The 17,767-nt window shown below is 37.8% G+C and overlaps 1 protein-coding gene across 1 annotated transcript; it reads right to left on the bottom strand.

The window, feature by feature from the left end:
• Positions 1-8,240: 8,240 nt before the first annotated feature.
• gtf3c4 (general transcription factor IIIC, polypeptide 4) lies at positions 8,241-17,551 on the bottom strand. The gene is made up of 5 exons (XM_077232912.1): positions 17,176-17,551; positions 14,409-16,151; positions 13,742-13,872; positions 12,745-12,833; positions 8,241-10,440 (listed from the first exon to the last, which is right to left on the bottom strand). Exons 1-5 carry the CDS (start codon positions 17,479-17,481, stop codon positions 10,376-10,378), a joined length of 2,334 nt encoding a protein of 777 aa, XP_077089027.1. The 5' UTR covers positions 17,482-17,551; the 3' UTR covers positions 8,241-10,375.
• Between the last annotated feature and the right edge of the window lie 216 nt (positions 17,552-17,767).

The following is a 17,767-nucleotide window of genomic DNA, read 5'->3' on the forward strand; positions in this document are numbered from 1 at the left end:
TGCATGGCTTACTGTTACCAAAATGACCCCGGTACCCTCCTTTTCTGTGCCTGTACTGTAGAAAGCGACACTACAGTGCTGTTATACAGCATTAATAGTATACATAATGAGTGAGGAGTGCACGTGTGTAAGGCACATTTGAACTACACAGGTTTAAGTCAGCCTGTATAATTTCCCAATACCATTAATCGGTTGACTTCTCTCTATCCATCAACTTCCCTGTTTACACACAACATTTTGGTTCTGGACATAAAACTAGAAATCAGTTTCTCTATAGAGATTTTTTAATGATAATATATCAACACATATATTAATAGGCAATGATACATGGTTCTGTAGAAGCTACAATCAGTGTATCATATCATAAAAACCACGCTAACCAAAATCCACCAGTGAGAGAGGTCATTGCTATGGAAAATGCCGCAAAAGAGCAATAAACTTTATAGTTTTTCACATAATAAATGACAATAGTCAATATTTTTATATTGTACCATGCTCGAACAATGCAAAACATCACTGATTTGTTTATAGGTTTCTATCCTTATACTGATGTTTTTAAGAGAAGTCTTTATCTTTTTCCAGTTTTCAAATACCTTGTTGCTTCAGATTAAAATTTGTAATGTTTGTCATTCGTAATATTTCTATAAGAACTGGTTGATTATTAAACTATTTTTCAAATCCCTATGGAGAAAAAGAATGGGAAAGATGCTTCCAGAAACCATAGCTGCTAAAAAATTGAGTGGTTACTGTTGTGGTCTATTAATATCATAAGTCTTTAAAAAAATCACAAGAAACATACATGATAAATCTGTCCATGATGCTTCAGATGGCAGGGGCTTAAATAGAGCAACCACACACGTTTGTGTTTAATAAAACTGTAGGGACGTGCGGTGACGCACACACGCTCACTGAGAGATTTCTGGAGAGATTGACAAACATTGGCAATAAAATACAATTAGATATGAGAAGGAGAAAAAAAGCTTAATTTTGAGAGATGCCAGCCCTTCAATGTGTGATTTAGCTCAAATCCTGGACAGAGCAACCATTATATAATTGAGGAAAAAATCAATGTAAGCAGCTAGACGTGGCTGCTGTGAGCAGGGTTGCATCCATATTGAAAGTGTACAAGATCGATCGGTGTCTGGGATCAGCTTAGCTTCACTACCCTAATCACACACCGTACTGGTCGATGCTGGAGCCTGAGCTATTGGCACTCACAGCCTATGTTAACATTAGTTTTTCTCTGCCTGTTTAAAAGCCACACCTGAGATCTTGGCCATTTACTGGCAAAAAAACAGGGATTATTTTAAAGATTGCCTGAGGTGTGAGTGAAATTCTCTGCCCCGCTGGTTGAGGACGTTTGGGTGGGCATTGGAGGAGAGAAAAGAAACACACAGGATATTTATTTTATCGACGTTCTGCTGTAGAAACAGTAAGATTTAGTGGGGCTCGACTGTTAAAATTCCCACAGAGCTTTTCGCAAGCACACACGCATACACATACAAACGCAGGCGGTTTCCATAAGAGGGATGAAAAGCAGTCAGTCAATACTTGGGCTGATTTGCACTGGAATAAAACTTAGATAGGAAGTCAGATAAATCTATAGGTTTAATCAGAAAACACTCCAAATTCAAGTACAATGAAATTTTGATGTTAATGTCCTGAGGTGTTTTTTTCAGTTTATATCATTGATGTAGCTTATCATATATTTTATATTTGGAATTTCAGACACACTAGAAAATGATTTATTTACAGTCGACAGGAAATTGAAAGAGATCTAAATCTGTTATACTTTTAAAATTGATTGGATTGAAAAAAGTTGCTCTAATTTATTTACTTATTTTTTTAATAACATGCTATGATGAATCGTGTACAATAACCTAATGTTTATAATGAAAGTAAATAGGATCAACTTTGATTTCATTTTGCACTTAAATCTACATTAAACACAATATCCTTAACGGTGTGAATATTTACGTGTAAATAGTCCACCTTGTTTGCAGAGGCTATTTACACTAACTCCGCCCACTGACGTCTGGTTGGGCCAGGAAAACATTACAGAAGACGCTGGATTGTCAACAATAGCAATAGTGTAGAGTTAAGGAGCGTGGTAGAGAGTTTTCACACAAATCGACTCTAGTTTGAATTCGCCTTTTGCCAAACTCGCTCTACTCCCTTTTCCCATCACTTATCAGATCGGACAGGCATTTATTTTCAGTAAAAATTAAGAAAATATTCGAAAAGTGGAAATAAAGTGTCTAACGTGTGTTTAATAATAAAGTGTTTATCAGTTAGGGTTAGGTGTAGGGAGGGCTTTATTGTCCCAGAAAGGCGGCCATTTATAATTTTAATAAATTAAATAATATACACTGTTATTATTGCATACCACTTAATGTACAACGACACTGAGGTGCAAATAGTATCTGCCATTAGCATCTAACTACTATTTACACGTATTGCAAAGAAAATACTGCTATTTTTACTTAATGTAAATATAATCTATTGCTATTTTCACTTAGTGTAAATAGCAGCTATCTCTATTTTGTACTTAGTTCTTAATAGCTTCTATCACTAAGAAAATATATTATTTTCACTTAGTATTAGTATAACCACCATCTATCATTAAATCTGAATGACCATAATTATCAATTTATTTAAATTAATTTAAACATGCAAGTAAAATTTGTGCAGTGACAAATCAAATTGTAGAAATTTTGTTAAGTTCCCTATTTCTCATGTCAAGTCACCATTTATATAGCGCTTTTTTTTAGATTATTTCCAAGCAGCTTTACAGTGATAATAGGAAATGAATGCAACAAAGATCTACTGTAGAAGAAATTCATTGTCTAGGTTAAGTACGTTTTTAATTGATTCATTTCCGTTGTAAAAATCATTAGTTATTAACTTACACAACAGCGTTTTCAACTAAAAACAGAAAACTTTGAATGCGTTCTGGCTGTTCATTTACATGACAACAGTGTTTTGGTGGCCTAAGAATGCAAACTTTAAAGTAGGTTTCAAAGTGCAAGTTTTTGAAAACAAGTTTTGGAAGCCATACCGTTATCATCACCGTGTAAACTTCAAAAACGTGAATCTGTGAAAACGGTCACATACGTTTAGTCTATAGGCATGCATGTTTGAATGCGAATGTGCGCGGGTGCGTAGTCTTTCTTTACAAAGTGACATTGCCAATCAGTTGTCCGGCACGCATAATAGTGTTTTTAGTCATGTCCGCGGATGTGTGTGAACGGGAATCATTTTGATAATGTTTTCATCTGTATAGAGGAAAAACATCTGTCGTTGAAATTTTTTTTGTGTTATTTAACTTGCTAGGCCTGTGGCAATGCTCTTGAGGGACATGCATCTTAGAACCATGTCGTCCCGCGGACCCTCAAACCTGCTGTTGTGCATATTAGGAGCATTTTAAGCTTCCGATGGGGAAGAGATCATAGCGTGCTTCCATATTAATTGCCCTTTGGAATGGCCCAATTATGCCATTAATGGGCCCTGGTGTGAGAACTAATGGCTGGAGACCTTTTTTGCATAGCATTAGCTTAATTGAGCTGCAGATAGAGGCCTAGTGTGACTAGCAGGTCAAGCTAATGTTACCACTGGTCCAGCAGAAGACCTTTAACTGACAGCTATATTAATTAACAGCTATCCAGTTACACAGGCTTTAAAAGAGATGAATTAGTAACATGTTTGGTGAAGCAGCATATTGGTCTTCAGCCGAGAGGGAAAAAAAGGTCTGTAACACTGGATGGCAAAGTCTTTCTGTACTGTTAAGCTGCTAAAATATGGCGAAAATTGTGGTGTGTTCTTAACTTCTTATAGGACCATGTGTGGTTGATGATGGATTTTATGTTTTAATGGCCCAAACAGGAATGGTTTGCATAATCTGTGCATGTCAGTAGTGCTATTAGCTCTGAATCTAAATGAAGGAGTTTCTTTTTTTAGAATAAGTCAGCATTTTACAGTAGAAAGGTCCTTCTACTTATGGAAAGTCCAGCTGCATCAGAAAGTAGGCTGAACGAAGCAGGTCAGGCAGGAAGCTCTTTTGTTATGTAAAGAGCTGCTATTTGATCCTCGCGCAGGCAAAAAAGGAAAAGAAAAGGGAGCCGTTCAGATAAACTTGCCTCATCAGATAATTGAGGATGCCTTCGCTCCAGTTTCTCTCTTTTGCATAAATGTCTGATCAGTTTTCAGAGGCTGATAACGGAACGCCTGTCCTTCTGCGGGCTCTCTGAAGCGCTCCGGCAGGGTGGCTGAGCAAAGAAAACATTTGCAGGATGATCTTTCTGATCTTCATCATGTATAGATAACATATTCCATTGTTTATTTTTTGTTCTGTCATTGGAAATCTCCAGTCTTGCTCAGTGCTCGTGATTTTTAAGCGTTTGATGTATGTGTGGCATATAAACTCCAGTTATGGAAAATGTGTATTTTAATATTTATGTGTAACAGCTAAAGATTGTTTAGACGTAATAAGTTCTGTGAACTTCATGATTATTGAATCAACAGTGGGTGACTCGGTTGGCTAAGCACTAGGTAAACAACAGTATTTTTATCTTTCTTATTGTATTTGATTTGTTTTATTCTAGTTTTCCATAGACTAATCTAAAACGTAAAACAAGTTTGCATTAGATATTAATAAAAATCTGTTCAAGTTAAGTTCAGTTAAAGTTAATTTCTTATCCCATTTTTTTGTTTTTCTGGATTAAAAAGAAAATAATAAGCAAATAAAGCATAAAAATAAACTTAATTTGAGATTTATGCTCTGAATAAAGATAATCTTACACAATTTTGCTTCTCAAGAAATAGTTATAAAGATGTTTCAAAAGTTGTGTTGGAAAACAAGACAACAACACTGATTAAACTTTTTTCTTTCTGAGAGATTTCAGGCAAATGCATTTGTTTTGGCTACAAAGCAAACTGCCGCTCCTAAATTTGCTGTAATTATAGTACACCAGACGGTTCTTCTGTTTGCATTCATCTTTCTGGTGGTGCTCTCGTTCACTCACTCTCCACTAATATTCATCCGTCAGTTGTAGTCGGAACCCATCCCTTCGCTTCCCTCCTCCCTCTTCCACCTCTTCCTGGTGCCAGTCTTTAACTACTCTCCACGTTGGCCACTGCTCTGCTTGTTACAGGCCCAACACGAGTGCAAACAATCAAAGTCTTTGGGAACACTGAAATATGCATGGCTATCCGTGACAGACAGATAAAGCAGGGCAATTAGCCACGTAATCCTAGAGTGGCGCAAGGACTCGTCAGCCTCAGCTGTCCTCCCTCCCTCTCTCCGGATCTCTTTCCTCAAGTTACTCTCTTGCTCTCTATTAGTTAAATGTACTTTGTGTGTCGGCTCCCCATCAAATCAAGTAACACTTCCTCTAATTGGCTTATAAATTATACAGCTGAGGCAGCATTATAATTTCATCAGTGGTAAACATTGCAGGGGCAGTCGGTAAAGAATCTATCCCTCATTAATTTCTTAATTTGGGTAGATGGAACGGAGAGGAAGAGAAAGAGAGAGAGGTTGGGGATGAGTGAGAGAACCAGAGCGACAGAGAGGGGAGGATCGTATGAACGAAAGAAACTCGCATCACCTTGGGGATGAAAGGGTGGTTGGTTAAAAAAACCAGGAGGATGTTGCTGGCGCTTTTGTTAATAAATGTCAGATATACGATCCAAAGGTTTTATCGGTCGCTCTTCCTGTGAATTCCAGGCAGTGGCTCCATTCCCATGACTTTTCTCACTCACGCATCGTTTTCCCCATTTTCTCCCTTTGTGTTCTTTTTTTACACTGACTTTATGAATATTTCATAGCAAAGGTCATAAATATTCATTCCAATAGCTTTGCATAGTAGTTATTACCGGTATTTCTTTTTAAAAAACAAAAATACTCATTATAAATTCTTCATACTCTTTCCCTGAAATAATTACAAGTGCCGATATACTGAAACGCACACACTCACTCCCTCGCAGCGAGTGCTTTGTACCATTGCTTGAAGAGGAGACAAATGAATTTACAGTTCACACACAAGTTATTTCTTCGAGCTGCTGCTGTGCCTCTTTAGAGACACACCACTGAGTTATGCATTTTATTCTCAAGAACAGTTATTAACTTTTAGCATATTATCATATTTAAGGTCTTTTTACGATGCTAAAATCACATCTAAAGGCCTTTTAATCCTCTACCTGCAGGTACGTCGCTTGAAATTTCAGGTAATTTATGCGGAAACTGTCCTAATGACATATGCTTGGAGTTGGAGTTGAATGCATCCGCGTGAGTTTGTATCCTGACTGGGTCCCATCTGTCTCCGCTCCTCTCATGCTGTAGATTTGGACTGGCTGCTTCCACCTCCTGTCAGATTAAACACGAAAACATATGAATGACTGACTGCTAACCGCTTCCATTGTCATGTCACGTTAAGTCTCCAGTTCCTGCCGTTTGGATTGCTCATTTCGACCATTTCTGGGACTTCTGTGCAGGGCAGGTTAATCTTGACATTGTCTGATCTTTGGGAGACGTACAGTATTTTTAAGCAGTCTTCAAAATAAGGGCTTCCTTGTGTCTCTGTGGTGAAAGCCAACATGAAAGGATTCGGAAAGAGTGGGAGAATCTTCAGAGGGGAAGTGAGCCGCCGAAATGGTGTGAAATGCAAACGCCCAATGGCTGTTCTTTCATGGCTTTTATTCAATAAAACAGAGCTCTTTTTATGTAAGCCTTTTGAGTCTGACATATAACACCCACACTCAGACAGGATCAGATGTGGCTTTGCCACTGGATGATGATTATTATTAGACATTTATAATTTGTTCATTTTTGGAATGATCATTGGATTTAACAGAATCATCTATGTAGATCTGAACTATTATTTTAGTTTTATTGTAGAGATGTGCAGGTGCATGATGCAAGTGCCATGTGCTAAAACATTTTCTGCTGTGCTGTTATTGTCAGTTTTCATTTCACTTTTTTAAAGTTGCTAATGTAAAAATCTGGAGATTTAAGAGGACTTTTTTTCTTGCGTATTTGCAAATCTGTTTAACAATCTGGCAACTTTCATCCTTCTATATTTTTTTAATCATCACATTACACACAGGAACATAAATATATAGGGACATTAATATATAGACACACACTCCCTTGGCACTTCCGCTTATCCGTGGTCGTGTGTTCAGTGAGTAGCGGATGACTCTTTAATTAATGTTGCAGTAAAGCAGAGCTCTGGTCACAGCCTTCGTGAGGTTCTGCATTAGTTCCACCTGAGCTGCTCCACACCATAGAACAAGCAGAAAGACTGACTATTGACATCTCACACTCTCTCATACGCTCATATCAGCCAGTCACGGGTCACTGACTCCATCCCAGCGGGTCCATGTACCCGTTAAAGGGCCGTGTTAACAGCCTGATTTCAGAGTCTGCAGGAAAAGCCAGGGGTCCCTAGACAGCCCCCAGACAGACTTAATTACTGATGAATTACTGAAGTCTGAGGGAACACTTCTACAAAGCATACTTGAGACGAAATATATTCAGATGGGAAAATTGATGTATATACACTACGGAGGTGAAGCCACATCAGAAAATCTACGGCTTTCAAAGCTATTTTCTTTTCCCCCAGTATGACTCATAATCACACATACATATACATACATGTATATGCATATTTTCATGCAGATTATATTGTGAATAACTTTTTGGTGTCAGAAAACATTGCTAAGAGGAATACAAATGAAGACAAATTATTTTTGGGCCTAAAGTCAGACCTATATATACTGTACATTATATTAAACATATTTAACCCCGTGTTTTATAAATTATGTTCTAACGGTCTATATTTGCTTTGCCTTTTTTGGGGGGAAAAATGTAATTTCTCCTTCAATTATTATTTCAAGTAATTCATGCATTTATTCACTTGTAACTCCTAAACTAAATCGAAATTATTTTCACGTTTGCTACTAAAACCATAAAATGTAAAAAAAAAAAAAAAATGGATAAATATGAATCACAATAGTTATTTATGCATAATTGGAAATATATTATTTTCTAAATAAATGAATAAATAAAATATAATTGATCTAAAAAAAGGTCACAATTAAAAAAAAATACATTAGTTAATACATATTACAAATGCAATTATATTGTGGTACGGTGTTATGCAACATTCACACTATAGATAGTTGAACAGATAACATCAATTATCAGATATGCTGAAAAATGTAGAAAAAACTCAAATGTATTTCAAAAGTTTATAAGTTTATTTATAGATATATACACATGAAAGAGAAACAAGGATTTGAACTGTAAAAATCTAGTTTATTATAACTATGTACACAAAGAGCTCTGGAATGCTGTACATTAAATACAGAGTGACTTTTCTAACAAATCAAATTTACACACACTTTTTGATTGTAAAAACAAGAATAACTTCAAGCAAGAAAAAGGTCCATAAATAAAACTGAAAAATTGTTGCACAAAAAAAGACAAAAGCTTCAGTGCAAGAGCGAATGACTTTTAACGTTTTGTTTGGGCTCAACAAATTAGGCGTTTAACGATAGGTGATGTATATCAAAATATGTTAACTACCAAAAGAAAATAAGACTAAATAATATAAAGATCTGTCTGTTATCTGTTTAAAGCACAAAGCCACGAACACAGAAGTTATGAATATTTCATACAGAGAAAAGAACGAAACCTCCTTTTGAAGTCTTGAAAGAGCACACACAAAGAGGAAAGAGGAGGGGGCCGTAATTATTATCGAAATGTTTTTTGACAGATCGTTATATTAAAGAAGTAGGAGGTTCTGCCAAACAGAGCTAACCTCTTCAACAGGAGAAGTCTCCACCTATCAACAAAGCTAGCACTCAAACCAAAAGGCCAAGATCCATTTGACAATCAAATATCTAGGAAAGAAAATACACGGCAGGGGGAAAAAAAGTTGGAATTTCAATCACGTTTGCAGTTATAATCTAATCTCTGACATTTAGCACCTGCGACTATTAATATGCACTGTATATTATGTGTACAATTGAAATCCAAATATCTTTTCATTTTCCTAGTAAATCATTTAAAAACAGCTTTCAAATCCATGTTATTAGATGCTTATCGCAATATGTCAGTGAACAAATTTGCCGTGACATGCAGCAGACGGCATTTGAGGTTCTGAGCACTGCCTTTGTGTTCTAGTCGCTCTTTGATTAATACATAATGCACGTTATTACCTCATAATCAAACACCCCTTACATGTTGCATTACCAATTGTAATTATATGGCAACATTTCAGAACGCATCGTAATGAAGGAGGCCCTCTCTATGAATAATAAAACCTAGAACAACTAAATAAACACTCTGATTACTTTACTTTTAAGGCCTCTGACAGTACTGAATGCTTTCAGTGATACTGAATGAGAGATGGGGAGTGGAATTGTGTGTAATTATCAGGGCATCTTTATCTCGGGACACCATCAGAAACCTAAGACAGGGCTGCCGACTAGCCCTGAGGCGAGCTATCATCTTCAGTGACACTAGAGAGAGAGAGAGAGAGATCGCAGGGCAAGGCGACAAGATGTACCATTGATAAGAATGGACATGGCGGAGAGCATTCTGAGGGTCCAACTAGCCAAGTCCATCTTTGATCGCCATTGACCCCTATATGTTAGCAACATGGACGTCAGAGTACATGGCCTGCATGTGTCTTCCCAGCGACCCACAAAAAAGGGGCTAACTTTATTTAACAATATGCACTCAAGCTCGCTATCTTAATTAAAATGGGTATCACATATGCGGCTGGGATCCATTCCTCATTACTGTTGTATCTCATTAGAGTTCGGCCCTTTGGAGGGGCTGGATCAGTTTTAAAACAGTTTTCTCTCTGTCTCCCTGTTTTTCATTTCCTTGTACAGTCGTCTTCTCTTCCTTCAGGCCAAGGAAAAGTCATTATTTGGAGATGGGGGAGTTGGTGTTTGCGGATACATAGAAATGTTCCCAAAGCCAATTAGGAAATGGATTTATTTAAACCAATTAAAATCAGCCACAAGAAGAGCATGCATTTTTAAAGCCAAAGTAGGAAGTCAATGCAGCATAACATTAACAAATTAAAAATATGCAGCAAATAAATACACTAGAATAATTTATTAACACTTATAGTCACAGTGAAAATGAAAGATTACACATCTCTTTTTAGCTAAAGCTTGGCTTTAAAATAAAGATCTGTTAATAGGAAAATGTCTTATATTACAAAATAATTTGTGACTATTTTATAGACTTTCTCTTTCAAGAATTAAAAGGCATTTTAGTCATTTATGTGGGATGTAGGCCACGAAAGGAATCCAGTACTCAGCTGTTTTTTTTTTTGTCATCTTTAGCCTGACTGCTTTAGTAGAGAGGGGAGTCGCAAAAGATGCAGGGACCTTGGAGTATTTTCTTGATCCAGTCTGAATCTGAAAAGGCGAGAAGTTTTCTGTTATTATGCATTATCATTTACATGTACGTCGAATTAAGGTGGTTTTCTACATAATGGCCTGTCTATCATTCCCCATATTCTGCAATATGATACATTTGGAAAACATTATAATGCAACAGGATTGTCAACTTGTCAAGTTAGCAAATTGTAAGTAATAGATATAAATAACAATGGAAAAAAACAGCAAAAAACAACATTCATTTAAAAAAGCTCAATATTAATATAAATATTGAGAAAAAGTTTTTCCAAGTAATTACTCAAGTAAAAAGTAATCGATTTTTTTCTTAATATTGTTATCTGATCAGTATTAAACTACAAGGCCAAGTGCATAAAGTCCAATATTTTGACACATTTTTGTCTAGCCTTTTTACTAGAGCCGATTATTAATCGCATCCAAAATAAAAGTTTGTGTTTACATAATATATATGTGTGTGTGTACGGTGTATAATTATTTTGTATTAGCCGGCAGCCATATCACCCTGTAGCCCAAGACTGGTTGCCCACTGAAGCTAAGCAGGGTTGAGCCTGGTCAGTACCTGGATGGGAGACCTCCCGAGAGCAGGTTGCTGCTGGAAGAGGTGTTAGTGAGGCCAGCAGGGGGCACTCACCCTGTGGTCTGTGTGGGTCCTAAGGCCCCAGTATAGTGACGGGGACACTATACTGTCAAAGAGCACCGTCCTTCGGATGAGACGTTAAACCGAGGTCCGGACTCTCTTTGGTCATTAAAAATCCCAGGATGTCCTTCGAAAAAGAGTAGGGATGTAGCCCCCGGCATCCTTGCCAAATTTGCCCCTTGTAAATGTAAATACTGTATATACATGCATATGTGTGTATTTATATATACAAAATAATTATACACATATATTATGTAAACACAAACTTTAATTTTGGATGCGATTAATTGCGATTAATAGTTGCCCAGCACTACTTTACATTCACTTTTTTTATATTAATGCCACACCAAGATGGGCATTTTGACCAAAAAGTACACGTAATTGTTTGAAACAGGCCACCTGCCAATGAAGGTAAAAGAGTAGCAAAACTCAAGAACTTTTCTTAACGTTCTGAAACGCTAACATGGCTTAATGCATTAGACTGATATTGAAATAAATAAATTATATGATCAAACTCAGTAAACACCATACTAATAATGCATAGCCTACTATGTATAGAAAAGCAAATGAGCACATAATATAAAAGCAATGCATTTAATTGTATGTTAAGCATTTTCCTCCCATAGAAAACCAAGAAAACGCCTAATGAGGCTTAATGGACCAACAGTTATAAAATTATAAAAAACATACAATTCTTTATACATTATTAATAAAACACAGGCAGCAGGTTTATTTGCACTGAACACAAATTTGCTTTCTTTCGTCATATGTGCTCATCTGCTTTTTCTGTACATAGTAGGCTATGCTTAATTAGTATGGTGTTTACTTAGTTTAAAAATATAATTTATTTTTTTTAATATCAGTCTAATGCATTAAGCCATGTTAGCGTTTCAGAACGTCCCAGAGGATGGGGGTTTCGTGACATTATCACTACAATAGAAGTCCCATTTCATTGGCTAGGCACCAACCAATAAAACGGCTCCTTTGATCACCCCCGCTCCCGCCCCCCTTTCTCTCTCGCCGCCACTGAGTTGCAAGTGCACAAGTTAGTTTTGCATCTTATATATCGCGAAAAGACTAGCAAAAGTCAAGGCGCGAAATTTGAAATTGCAGTGACAGATTTGAGAAGTTGCAACAGCCTAATTGAGGTTGTACTGCGAATGTGAATGTAAGAATAAGTGCAACTATGTACTACAATTTTGTGTCTGTCATTGTATTTTTGTGAATGGCATTTTACATATTTATGACTACTTGTCTGCAGCTTCAAATTCAGAATACAGGTTTTGTGACTATTGTCTGCGAGTGCAAATTTCAACATTCAACTTTTATATAGATTTTTATTTTACAGGTTTTCACATTGGAGCTGTGAGTGTAAATTTTAGCGTACAAGTTCTCAAATTCGCATCTACATGCTCTCGAGTTTTGCTACTCTTTTACCTTCATACCTGACAGTCAGAATAGAGTTGGTACAAGTGCAAAAAAGAAGAAATACTATTAACATTTCATTTTTGTATCGACTTGGTACCGGAATCGCAGTACATTTGACATCCTAAGCTTGCACTGCTGAGGGGCAGCAGAGTTCTTGTTTTGTGTGTGTGCAAGTAAAAGTGTAAGTGTGTGGTGCGATGTGGTTCTGAATGGAGATATGATACAGCAGTATGGCTCACCCTGGGGCTCTGCTACTGAGGCAATACTGTCCTGCAATAGACAGCGGCGGTATGTCACACCCTGACAGGCCTGATATGACAGCGCACACCTTAGGGAGGAAGAAGGAAAGAACGAAAGAGGAAAATAGACAGTAAGACACATGAACAGAAACGGCACGGAAAGGTTTAGATCAGTACTTGGCAGAGATCAGAATGACAGCAATGAAGCAACTATTTCCCTGATAGGCCATTAGGGGCAGTAATCTCCTTTCAGTCATGCCAATGGATGAAATGTCACACAAGGGGCTTAAAAGTGGGTCAAATCTACACAAAACCTGTTTAACAACTACAAACTGTATAGTCCAATGCAGAAAAGGTGATTTTATACCACTGGTGAAATTTCCACCCTTTTTATGTCCGTTCATGGCACGTTAATCTAGACCTACAAAGTATTTATAGTCTTCTAGGCTCTTGTTTGGGCTTTACATTCTGGTATTCATAAGGATTAAGAGCAGAATATTGAATAATACTTAAAATTACACAAATTATCAAAAATGAATCTGTTCATCAAAGTGTGAAATCTGTCGGACTTGAGCCAAGAAAAGTGTCACTTCACCAAGCATTGCAAAATATAGCTTAAAGGAATAGTTCACTTAAAAAGAAATTCTGTCGTCATTTACTCACCCTCAAGTTGTTCTGCTGAACACAAAAGAAGATATTTTGAAGAAGGTCAGTAACCATACAGTTGATGGACCCCATTGACTTCCATAGTATTTTGTTTCCCACTTTGGAAGTCAATGGGGTCCATCAACTGTCTGGTTACAACAGAAGTTACAACCTTTGTGTTCAACAGAAGAAAGAAATTAATACAGGTTTGATACAACTTGAGGGGTGAGTAAATGACAGAATTTTCATTTTTAAGTGAACTATTCCTTTAAGTGTTATGAAACCAGCTGTAAAAAGTTAGGATTTTATAATAACATGACATACGTATCACAACATATTTATGGTTACATACCTTAGCCATCTGTGCCCATTTTTACACTCTGCCCGTTTGCAGTCCGTGAAAGGCAGAACTTCTTTACAGAGGCTGCAGTGCTCTGGAAATGTCTGTTTGTTCATCTTATTCATGATATGACCTATCAGCACCTGTGAAGGTCACACATCAAATAGGAAAAAAAAATTTTGACATACAGGGTAATATACTTTTATGGTGTATTTCGAAAAAGCACAGAGTTCATTCATTGCACGAATATTTTTATTTACCAATTAAAACGAGCACAACAACACCCACATTTTTACACCTTGATCATCCAGTTTCAACCTGAAATACAAATGCTTCCAAAAGTTTGGAATAATTTTGAATAAAATAAATGCTTTCATGTTTTTGAAAGAAGTCTCTTATGCTCACCAGGGCTGAATTTATTTGATCAAAAATAAAGAGATACAGTACAGTACAAAAATACAGTGAAGACTGAAGCAAAGGATCTAAAAATGTATTGAATTTGAAATTGAAAACAGTTATTTTAGATTGTAATAATATTTCACAATATTACTGTTTTTACTGTATTTTGATCAAATAAATGCAGCCTTGGTAAGCACAAGAGACTTCTTTCAAAAGCATTTAAAAATCTTAATTGTCCCAAACTTTTGACCGCTAGTGCATAAAGCAACTATATTTGTACCTTAGCCGCACGGTCTTCATTTGCAGGGTCATTTGTGAGGAAGTCACACACACCTTTGGTAGGTATACATGTGTTCTGAGTGACACAGGTGTGCAGGTATACCTCGCCCAGCACCTTCTTCATGTTCTCACGAATCAATTGGGACTCCACCTCTTCGATCCTGCTGCTGATTTCCCTCCTTTGTTCCTCACTGGACTGCCTTTCGGCATCCCCCTGCCTGAGCTCCTCTAAAGCAGAGATCTCCGCCATCTCGCCTTCATCACCTCCACCTGCATCCTCATCCACAACAAACACTTTACTATCCCTATGGGTCGGCCGCCACAGGGCCTCTGAAGGGCTTTTCTGCATGGACTTGTAGAGCACTCTGAGGAGGAAAAGCTTAAAACGCCATAAATAGGTAGACCCTGAGGTTTGGAGCTTTTCGTCTAGATTGTTCTGGAGGACCGAAGGGATGCTTTTGTCCTTCAGTATCCGCCATCGAAGCAAGTCCAGCAAGTCAGTCTTTCTGAAGAGATTGTGCATCTGAGACTCAAGCAGCTCAGCGGCCGCTTCATCTGGAGTCTTAAGGGTGATAAACTGCACCTGGTAGGTGCGATTGATGGGGTGGAGTCCATTGATCATGCCCTCATTCGAGATGAGAGACAAGTAGGCACCGTTTGGACTGACGCATATGCCATGTATCCGTCGACCTGCAACTCCCTCTGGCAGAACAATCTCCTCTTGTTTAAACTCAACAGCAACATCCGTGAAAACAGCCCTGAGCTTCTTTACCTTACCATCTAGTGAGCAGGTGAAAATGTTCCCGGTGTTATGACTGACTGTCATGGATATGATAGAGGTGGAATGAAGACCTGTGACATGGGAATTGTGAACGTTTAGACCAGCTTTGGAGATCAGCAACAAGCACCAGAATACATAAGGACCTCGTGCAGCAACCACTAGGCTGCAGTTGCATTTCTGGTGCGGATGGAAGAGCGTAATGCATTTGATGTTGTGTACGGGTATCTGGTCCTTATCCTGCCACAAAACCACAGGTTGCCTGAGGGTGAAGTAACCCTTCACTGCCTTGAGGTTGACTGGAAGGATCTTTACAGGTCCAACTGAGCTGCCGACGATAAGTCCGCTCATTTTCCGCCCACTATGCTCATATTCCCACCAGGTGAGCACGCTTGGTGAAGACACTCCAGATTTTATGGTGTTGCAAGACACCACCGAATCCTTTCCCTGCAGGGGCAAGCTGAACTGCCACACCACCACATCTCCATTCTCCATAAGTACAGCAAGAAGCACAGTGCTAACATCTTTACATACATTATCGGTCTGAACTTGCTGCATATTGCACAGACCAGACCACTCCATGCGCATTGGCGTCTGCATGCTATACCGCCGCTGCAGTTCATCCAAGTCTTTAATGGAGCTCGGAGGTGAGCCGTCGCTCTGAGCAGAGTAGTTCCTGGATTTTAACATTTCCCCATAAAGTTCTGTAAGGTCCATGAGAGGCCTCCACTGCAAACGCAAATGACTGCTGTGGATTGTGAGACGATTGTCCAGTGTTAAGAAAGCAAGAAGACAGCGGCCGTATTTGTCGCAGCCTAATGGTGACCAGCTGGTGTACTTCACGCCATGGAGGCGTCCACATTGAGGATGGATGACTCGGTCTGTCATTATCATTTGGCTTACAACTGGATCTTTACTCTTTGCAAAGTTTTCTTTAACAGTCTGCACCTCCTTTTCTGGGCCCACCTGTAACAAAATATCAAGAAGACATTAAAGGAATAACATATATTTCAACACATAGAAATAAGTTTGAAAACATCATTTTATAGAGTCTTTTATTCATATAAAATCAAGGAGGGATTACAATCTGTTCATATGATTAGTAAAAATCGTCACATGAAATCAAGTCTTATTTTCATTTATAGTTCAAAACAGTGTGTAAAACACATCAACTCTTTTTAGTACATTTTGGTCACAAATGTTTTTGGTGGAATAATCCAACCAGTAACATTTGTAAACAAACTGGGGTCAACAAAATTTACTGGGATTTGTTGATGTATTTACACAGAATGGTCAACTATAAATGAAAGACGCAGATTTTCACATGTCTGGTATAGTCACATGACCCGAGCTGTTTAATTCCAGTTTGCCCCTCTGAAAGATATCTGTTTCAAAGCTCCATAAAAATAAGCATTTAAAATACCTCATAATCCAGATTCCACTACCATATTTAGTACATGTAAAATTTAAAAAGTCTCATAGATCATGATCACAGGACACATAAATATGTCAGTGATAACAATTGTGACCAGTGGGAAAAAACAGAAGCTTATTTAAAATAGAACTAATTGATTGATTCATATTATAAAATATGTGATGTTTTAAATATAATAAATATTAAAATTTTTATTTAATTTAAGTAAACGTAAAAATAAATATTCATTTTTGTCTTGGATTATCACTCCACAGTACAATTGACCGGGGGAAAAATCAATTATGCTCCTGAATGTTATAATAATTTGTTTAGTTCCCCAGTTGTTATGAGTAAAATGCAGTGTTGCACAAAATATTTTGATTTTTGATATTTTGTGCTGGGAAAATTAGGTGTTAAATAGGACTATTCTTCCTCACAGATGATTAACGCTTATTTTGCACATTTTGAGATGTCATGTCACGTCAAAACCATAGGTCAAAACATGGCTTAGGCTTGGCAACATGGTTGAAACAGTGCACATGAGTTGGTACGAGAACGCGCGCACACAGCAGTTACCTTGAGCTCGCAAGCGGTGTCCGGCACGGGGATGTGAGTGCGATGCAGCACCAGATTTTGACTGAGACTATGTATGTCACACACCAGCTCCACGAGAGACACGCTGTTAGTGCTGGAGGCCGCCAGTCTATGATCCTCTGCCCACGACAGGGGCTCCAGCCCGCTAACTGGACTCAGCAGTTTAATCGGTGGATCGCGCAGCACCACAGGACCCTGTCCAGCCCAAAAATCATTGTCCTGTCCCGACTGGACTTCAGACGCTGTGTCTGCCTTCTCAGAGTTACTATCTGAGCCCAACGCCGCCATTTTTCTGTATAAAAATAAAGCCCGTCTCCAGGAAGTTACGGTGCCGGAGGAGGAGGGATTTCACGAGCGAGGCATTGGCTGGGTTGCCAGATTGACGATAGTCACTATGGAAACAATTGGTGGTTGTTTGTTTGTTTATATAATAATAATAAAAACTATATGTATTATACTATTATATCACACTATGTTGTTATTATTATATCACACTATATTATTATTATTATTACATTTAACTAAATTTAATATTTCATACATCACTGAAGTCCCCAATAAGTGTCAGTCAGTA

Source organism: Siphateles boraxobius, unplaced genomic scaffold (genome assembly GCF_051911475.1).
Source record: "Siphateles boraxobius isolate OS27281-9 unplaced genomic scaffold, OSU_SipBor_1 18, whole genome shotgun sequence".
In the NCBI taxonomy this organism is placed as follows: domain Eukaryota; kingdom Metazoa; phylum Chordata; class Actinopteri; order Cypriniformes; family Leuciscidae; genus Siphateles; species Siphateles boraxobius.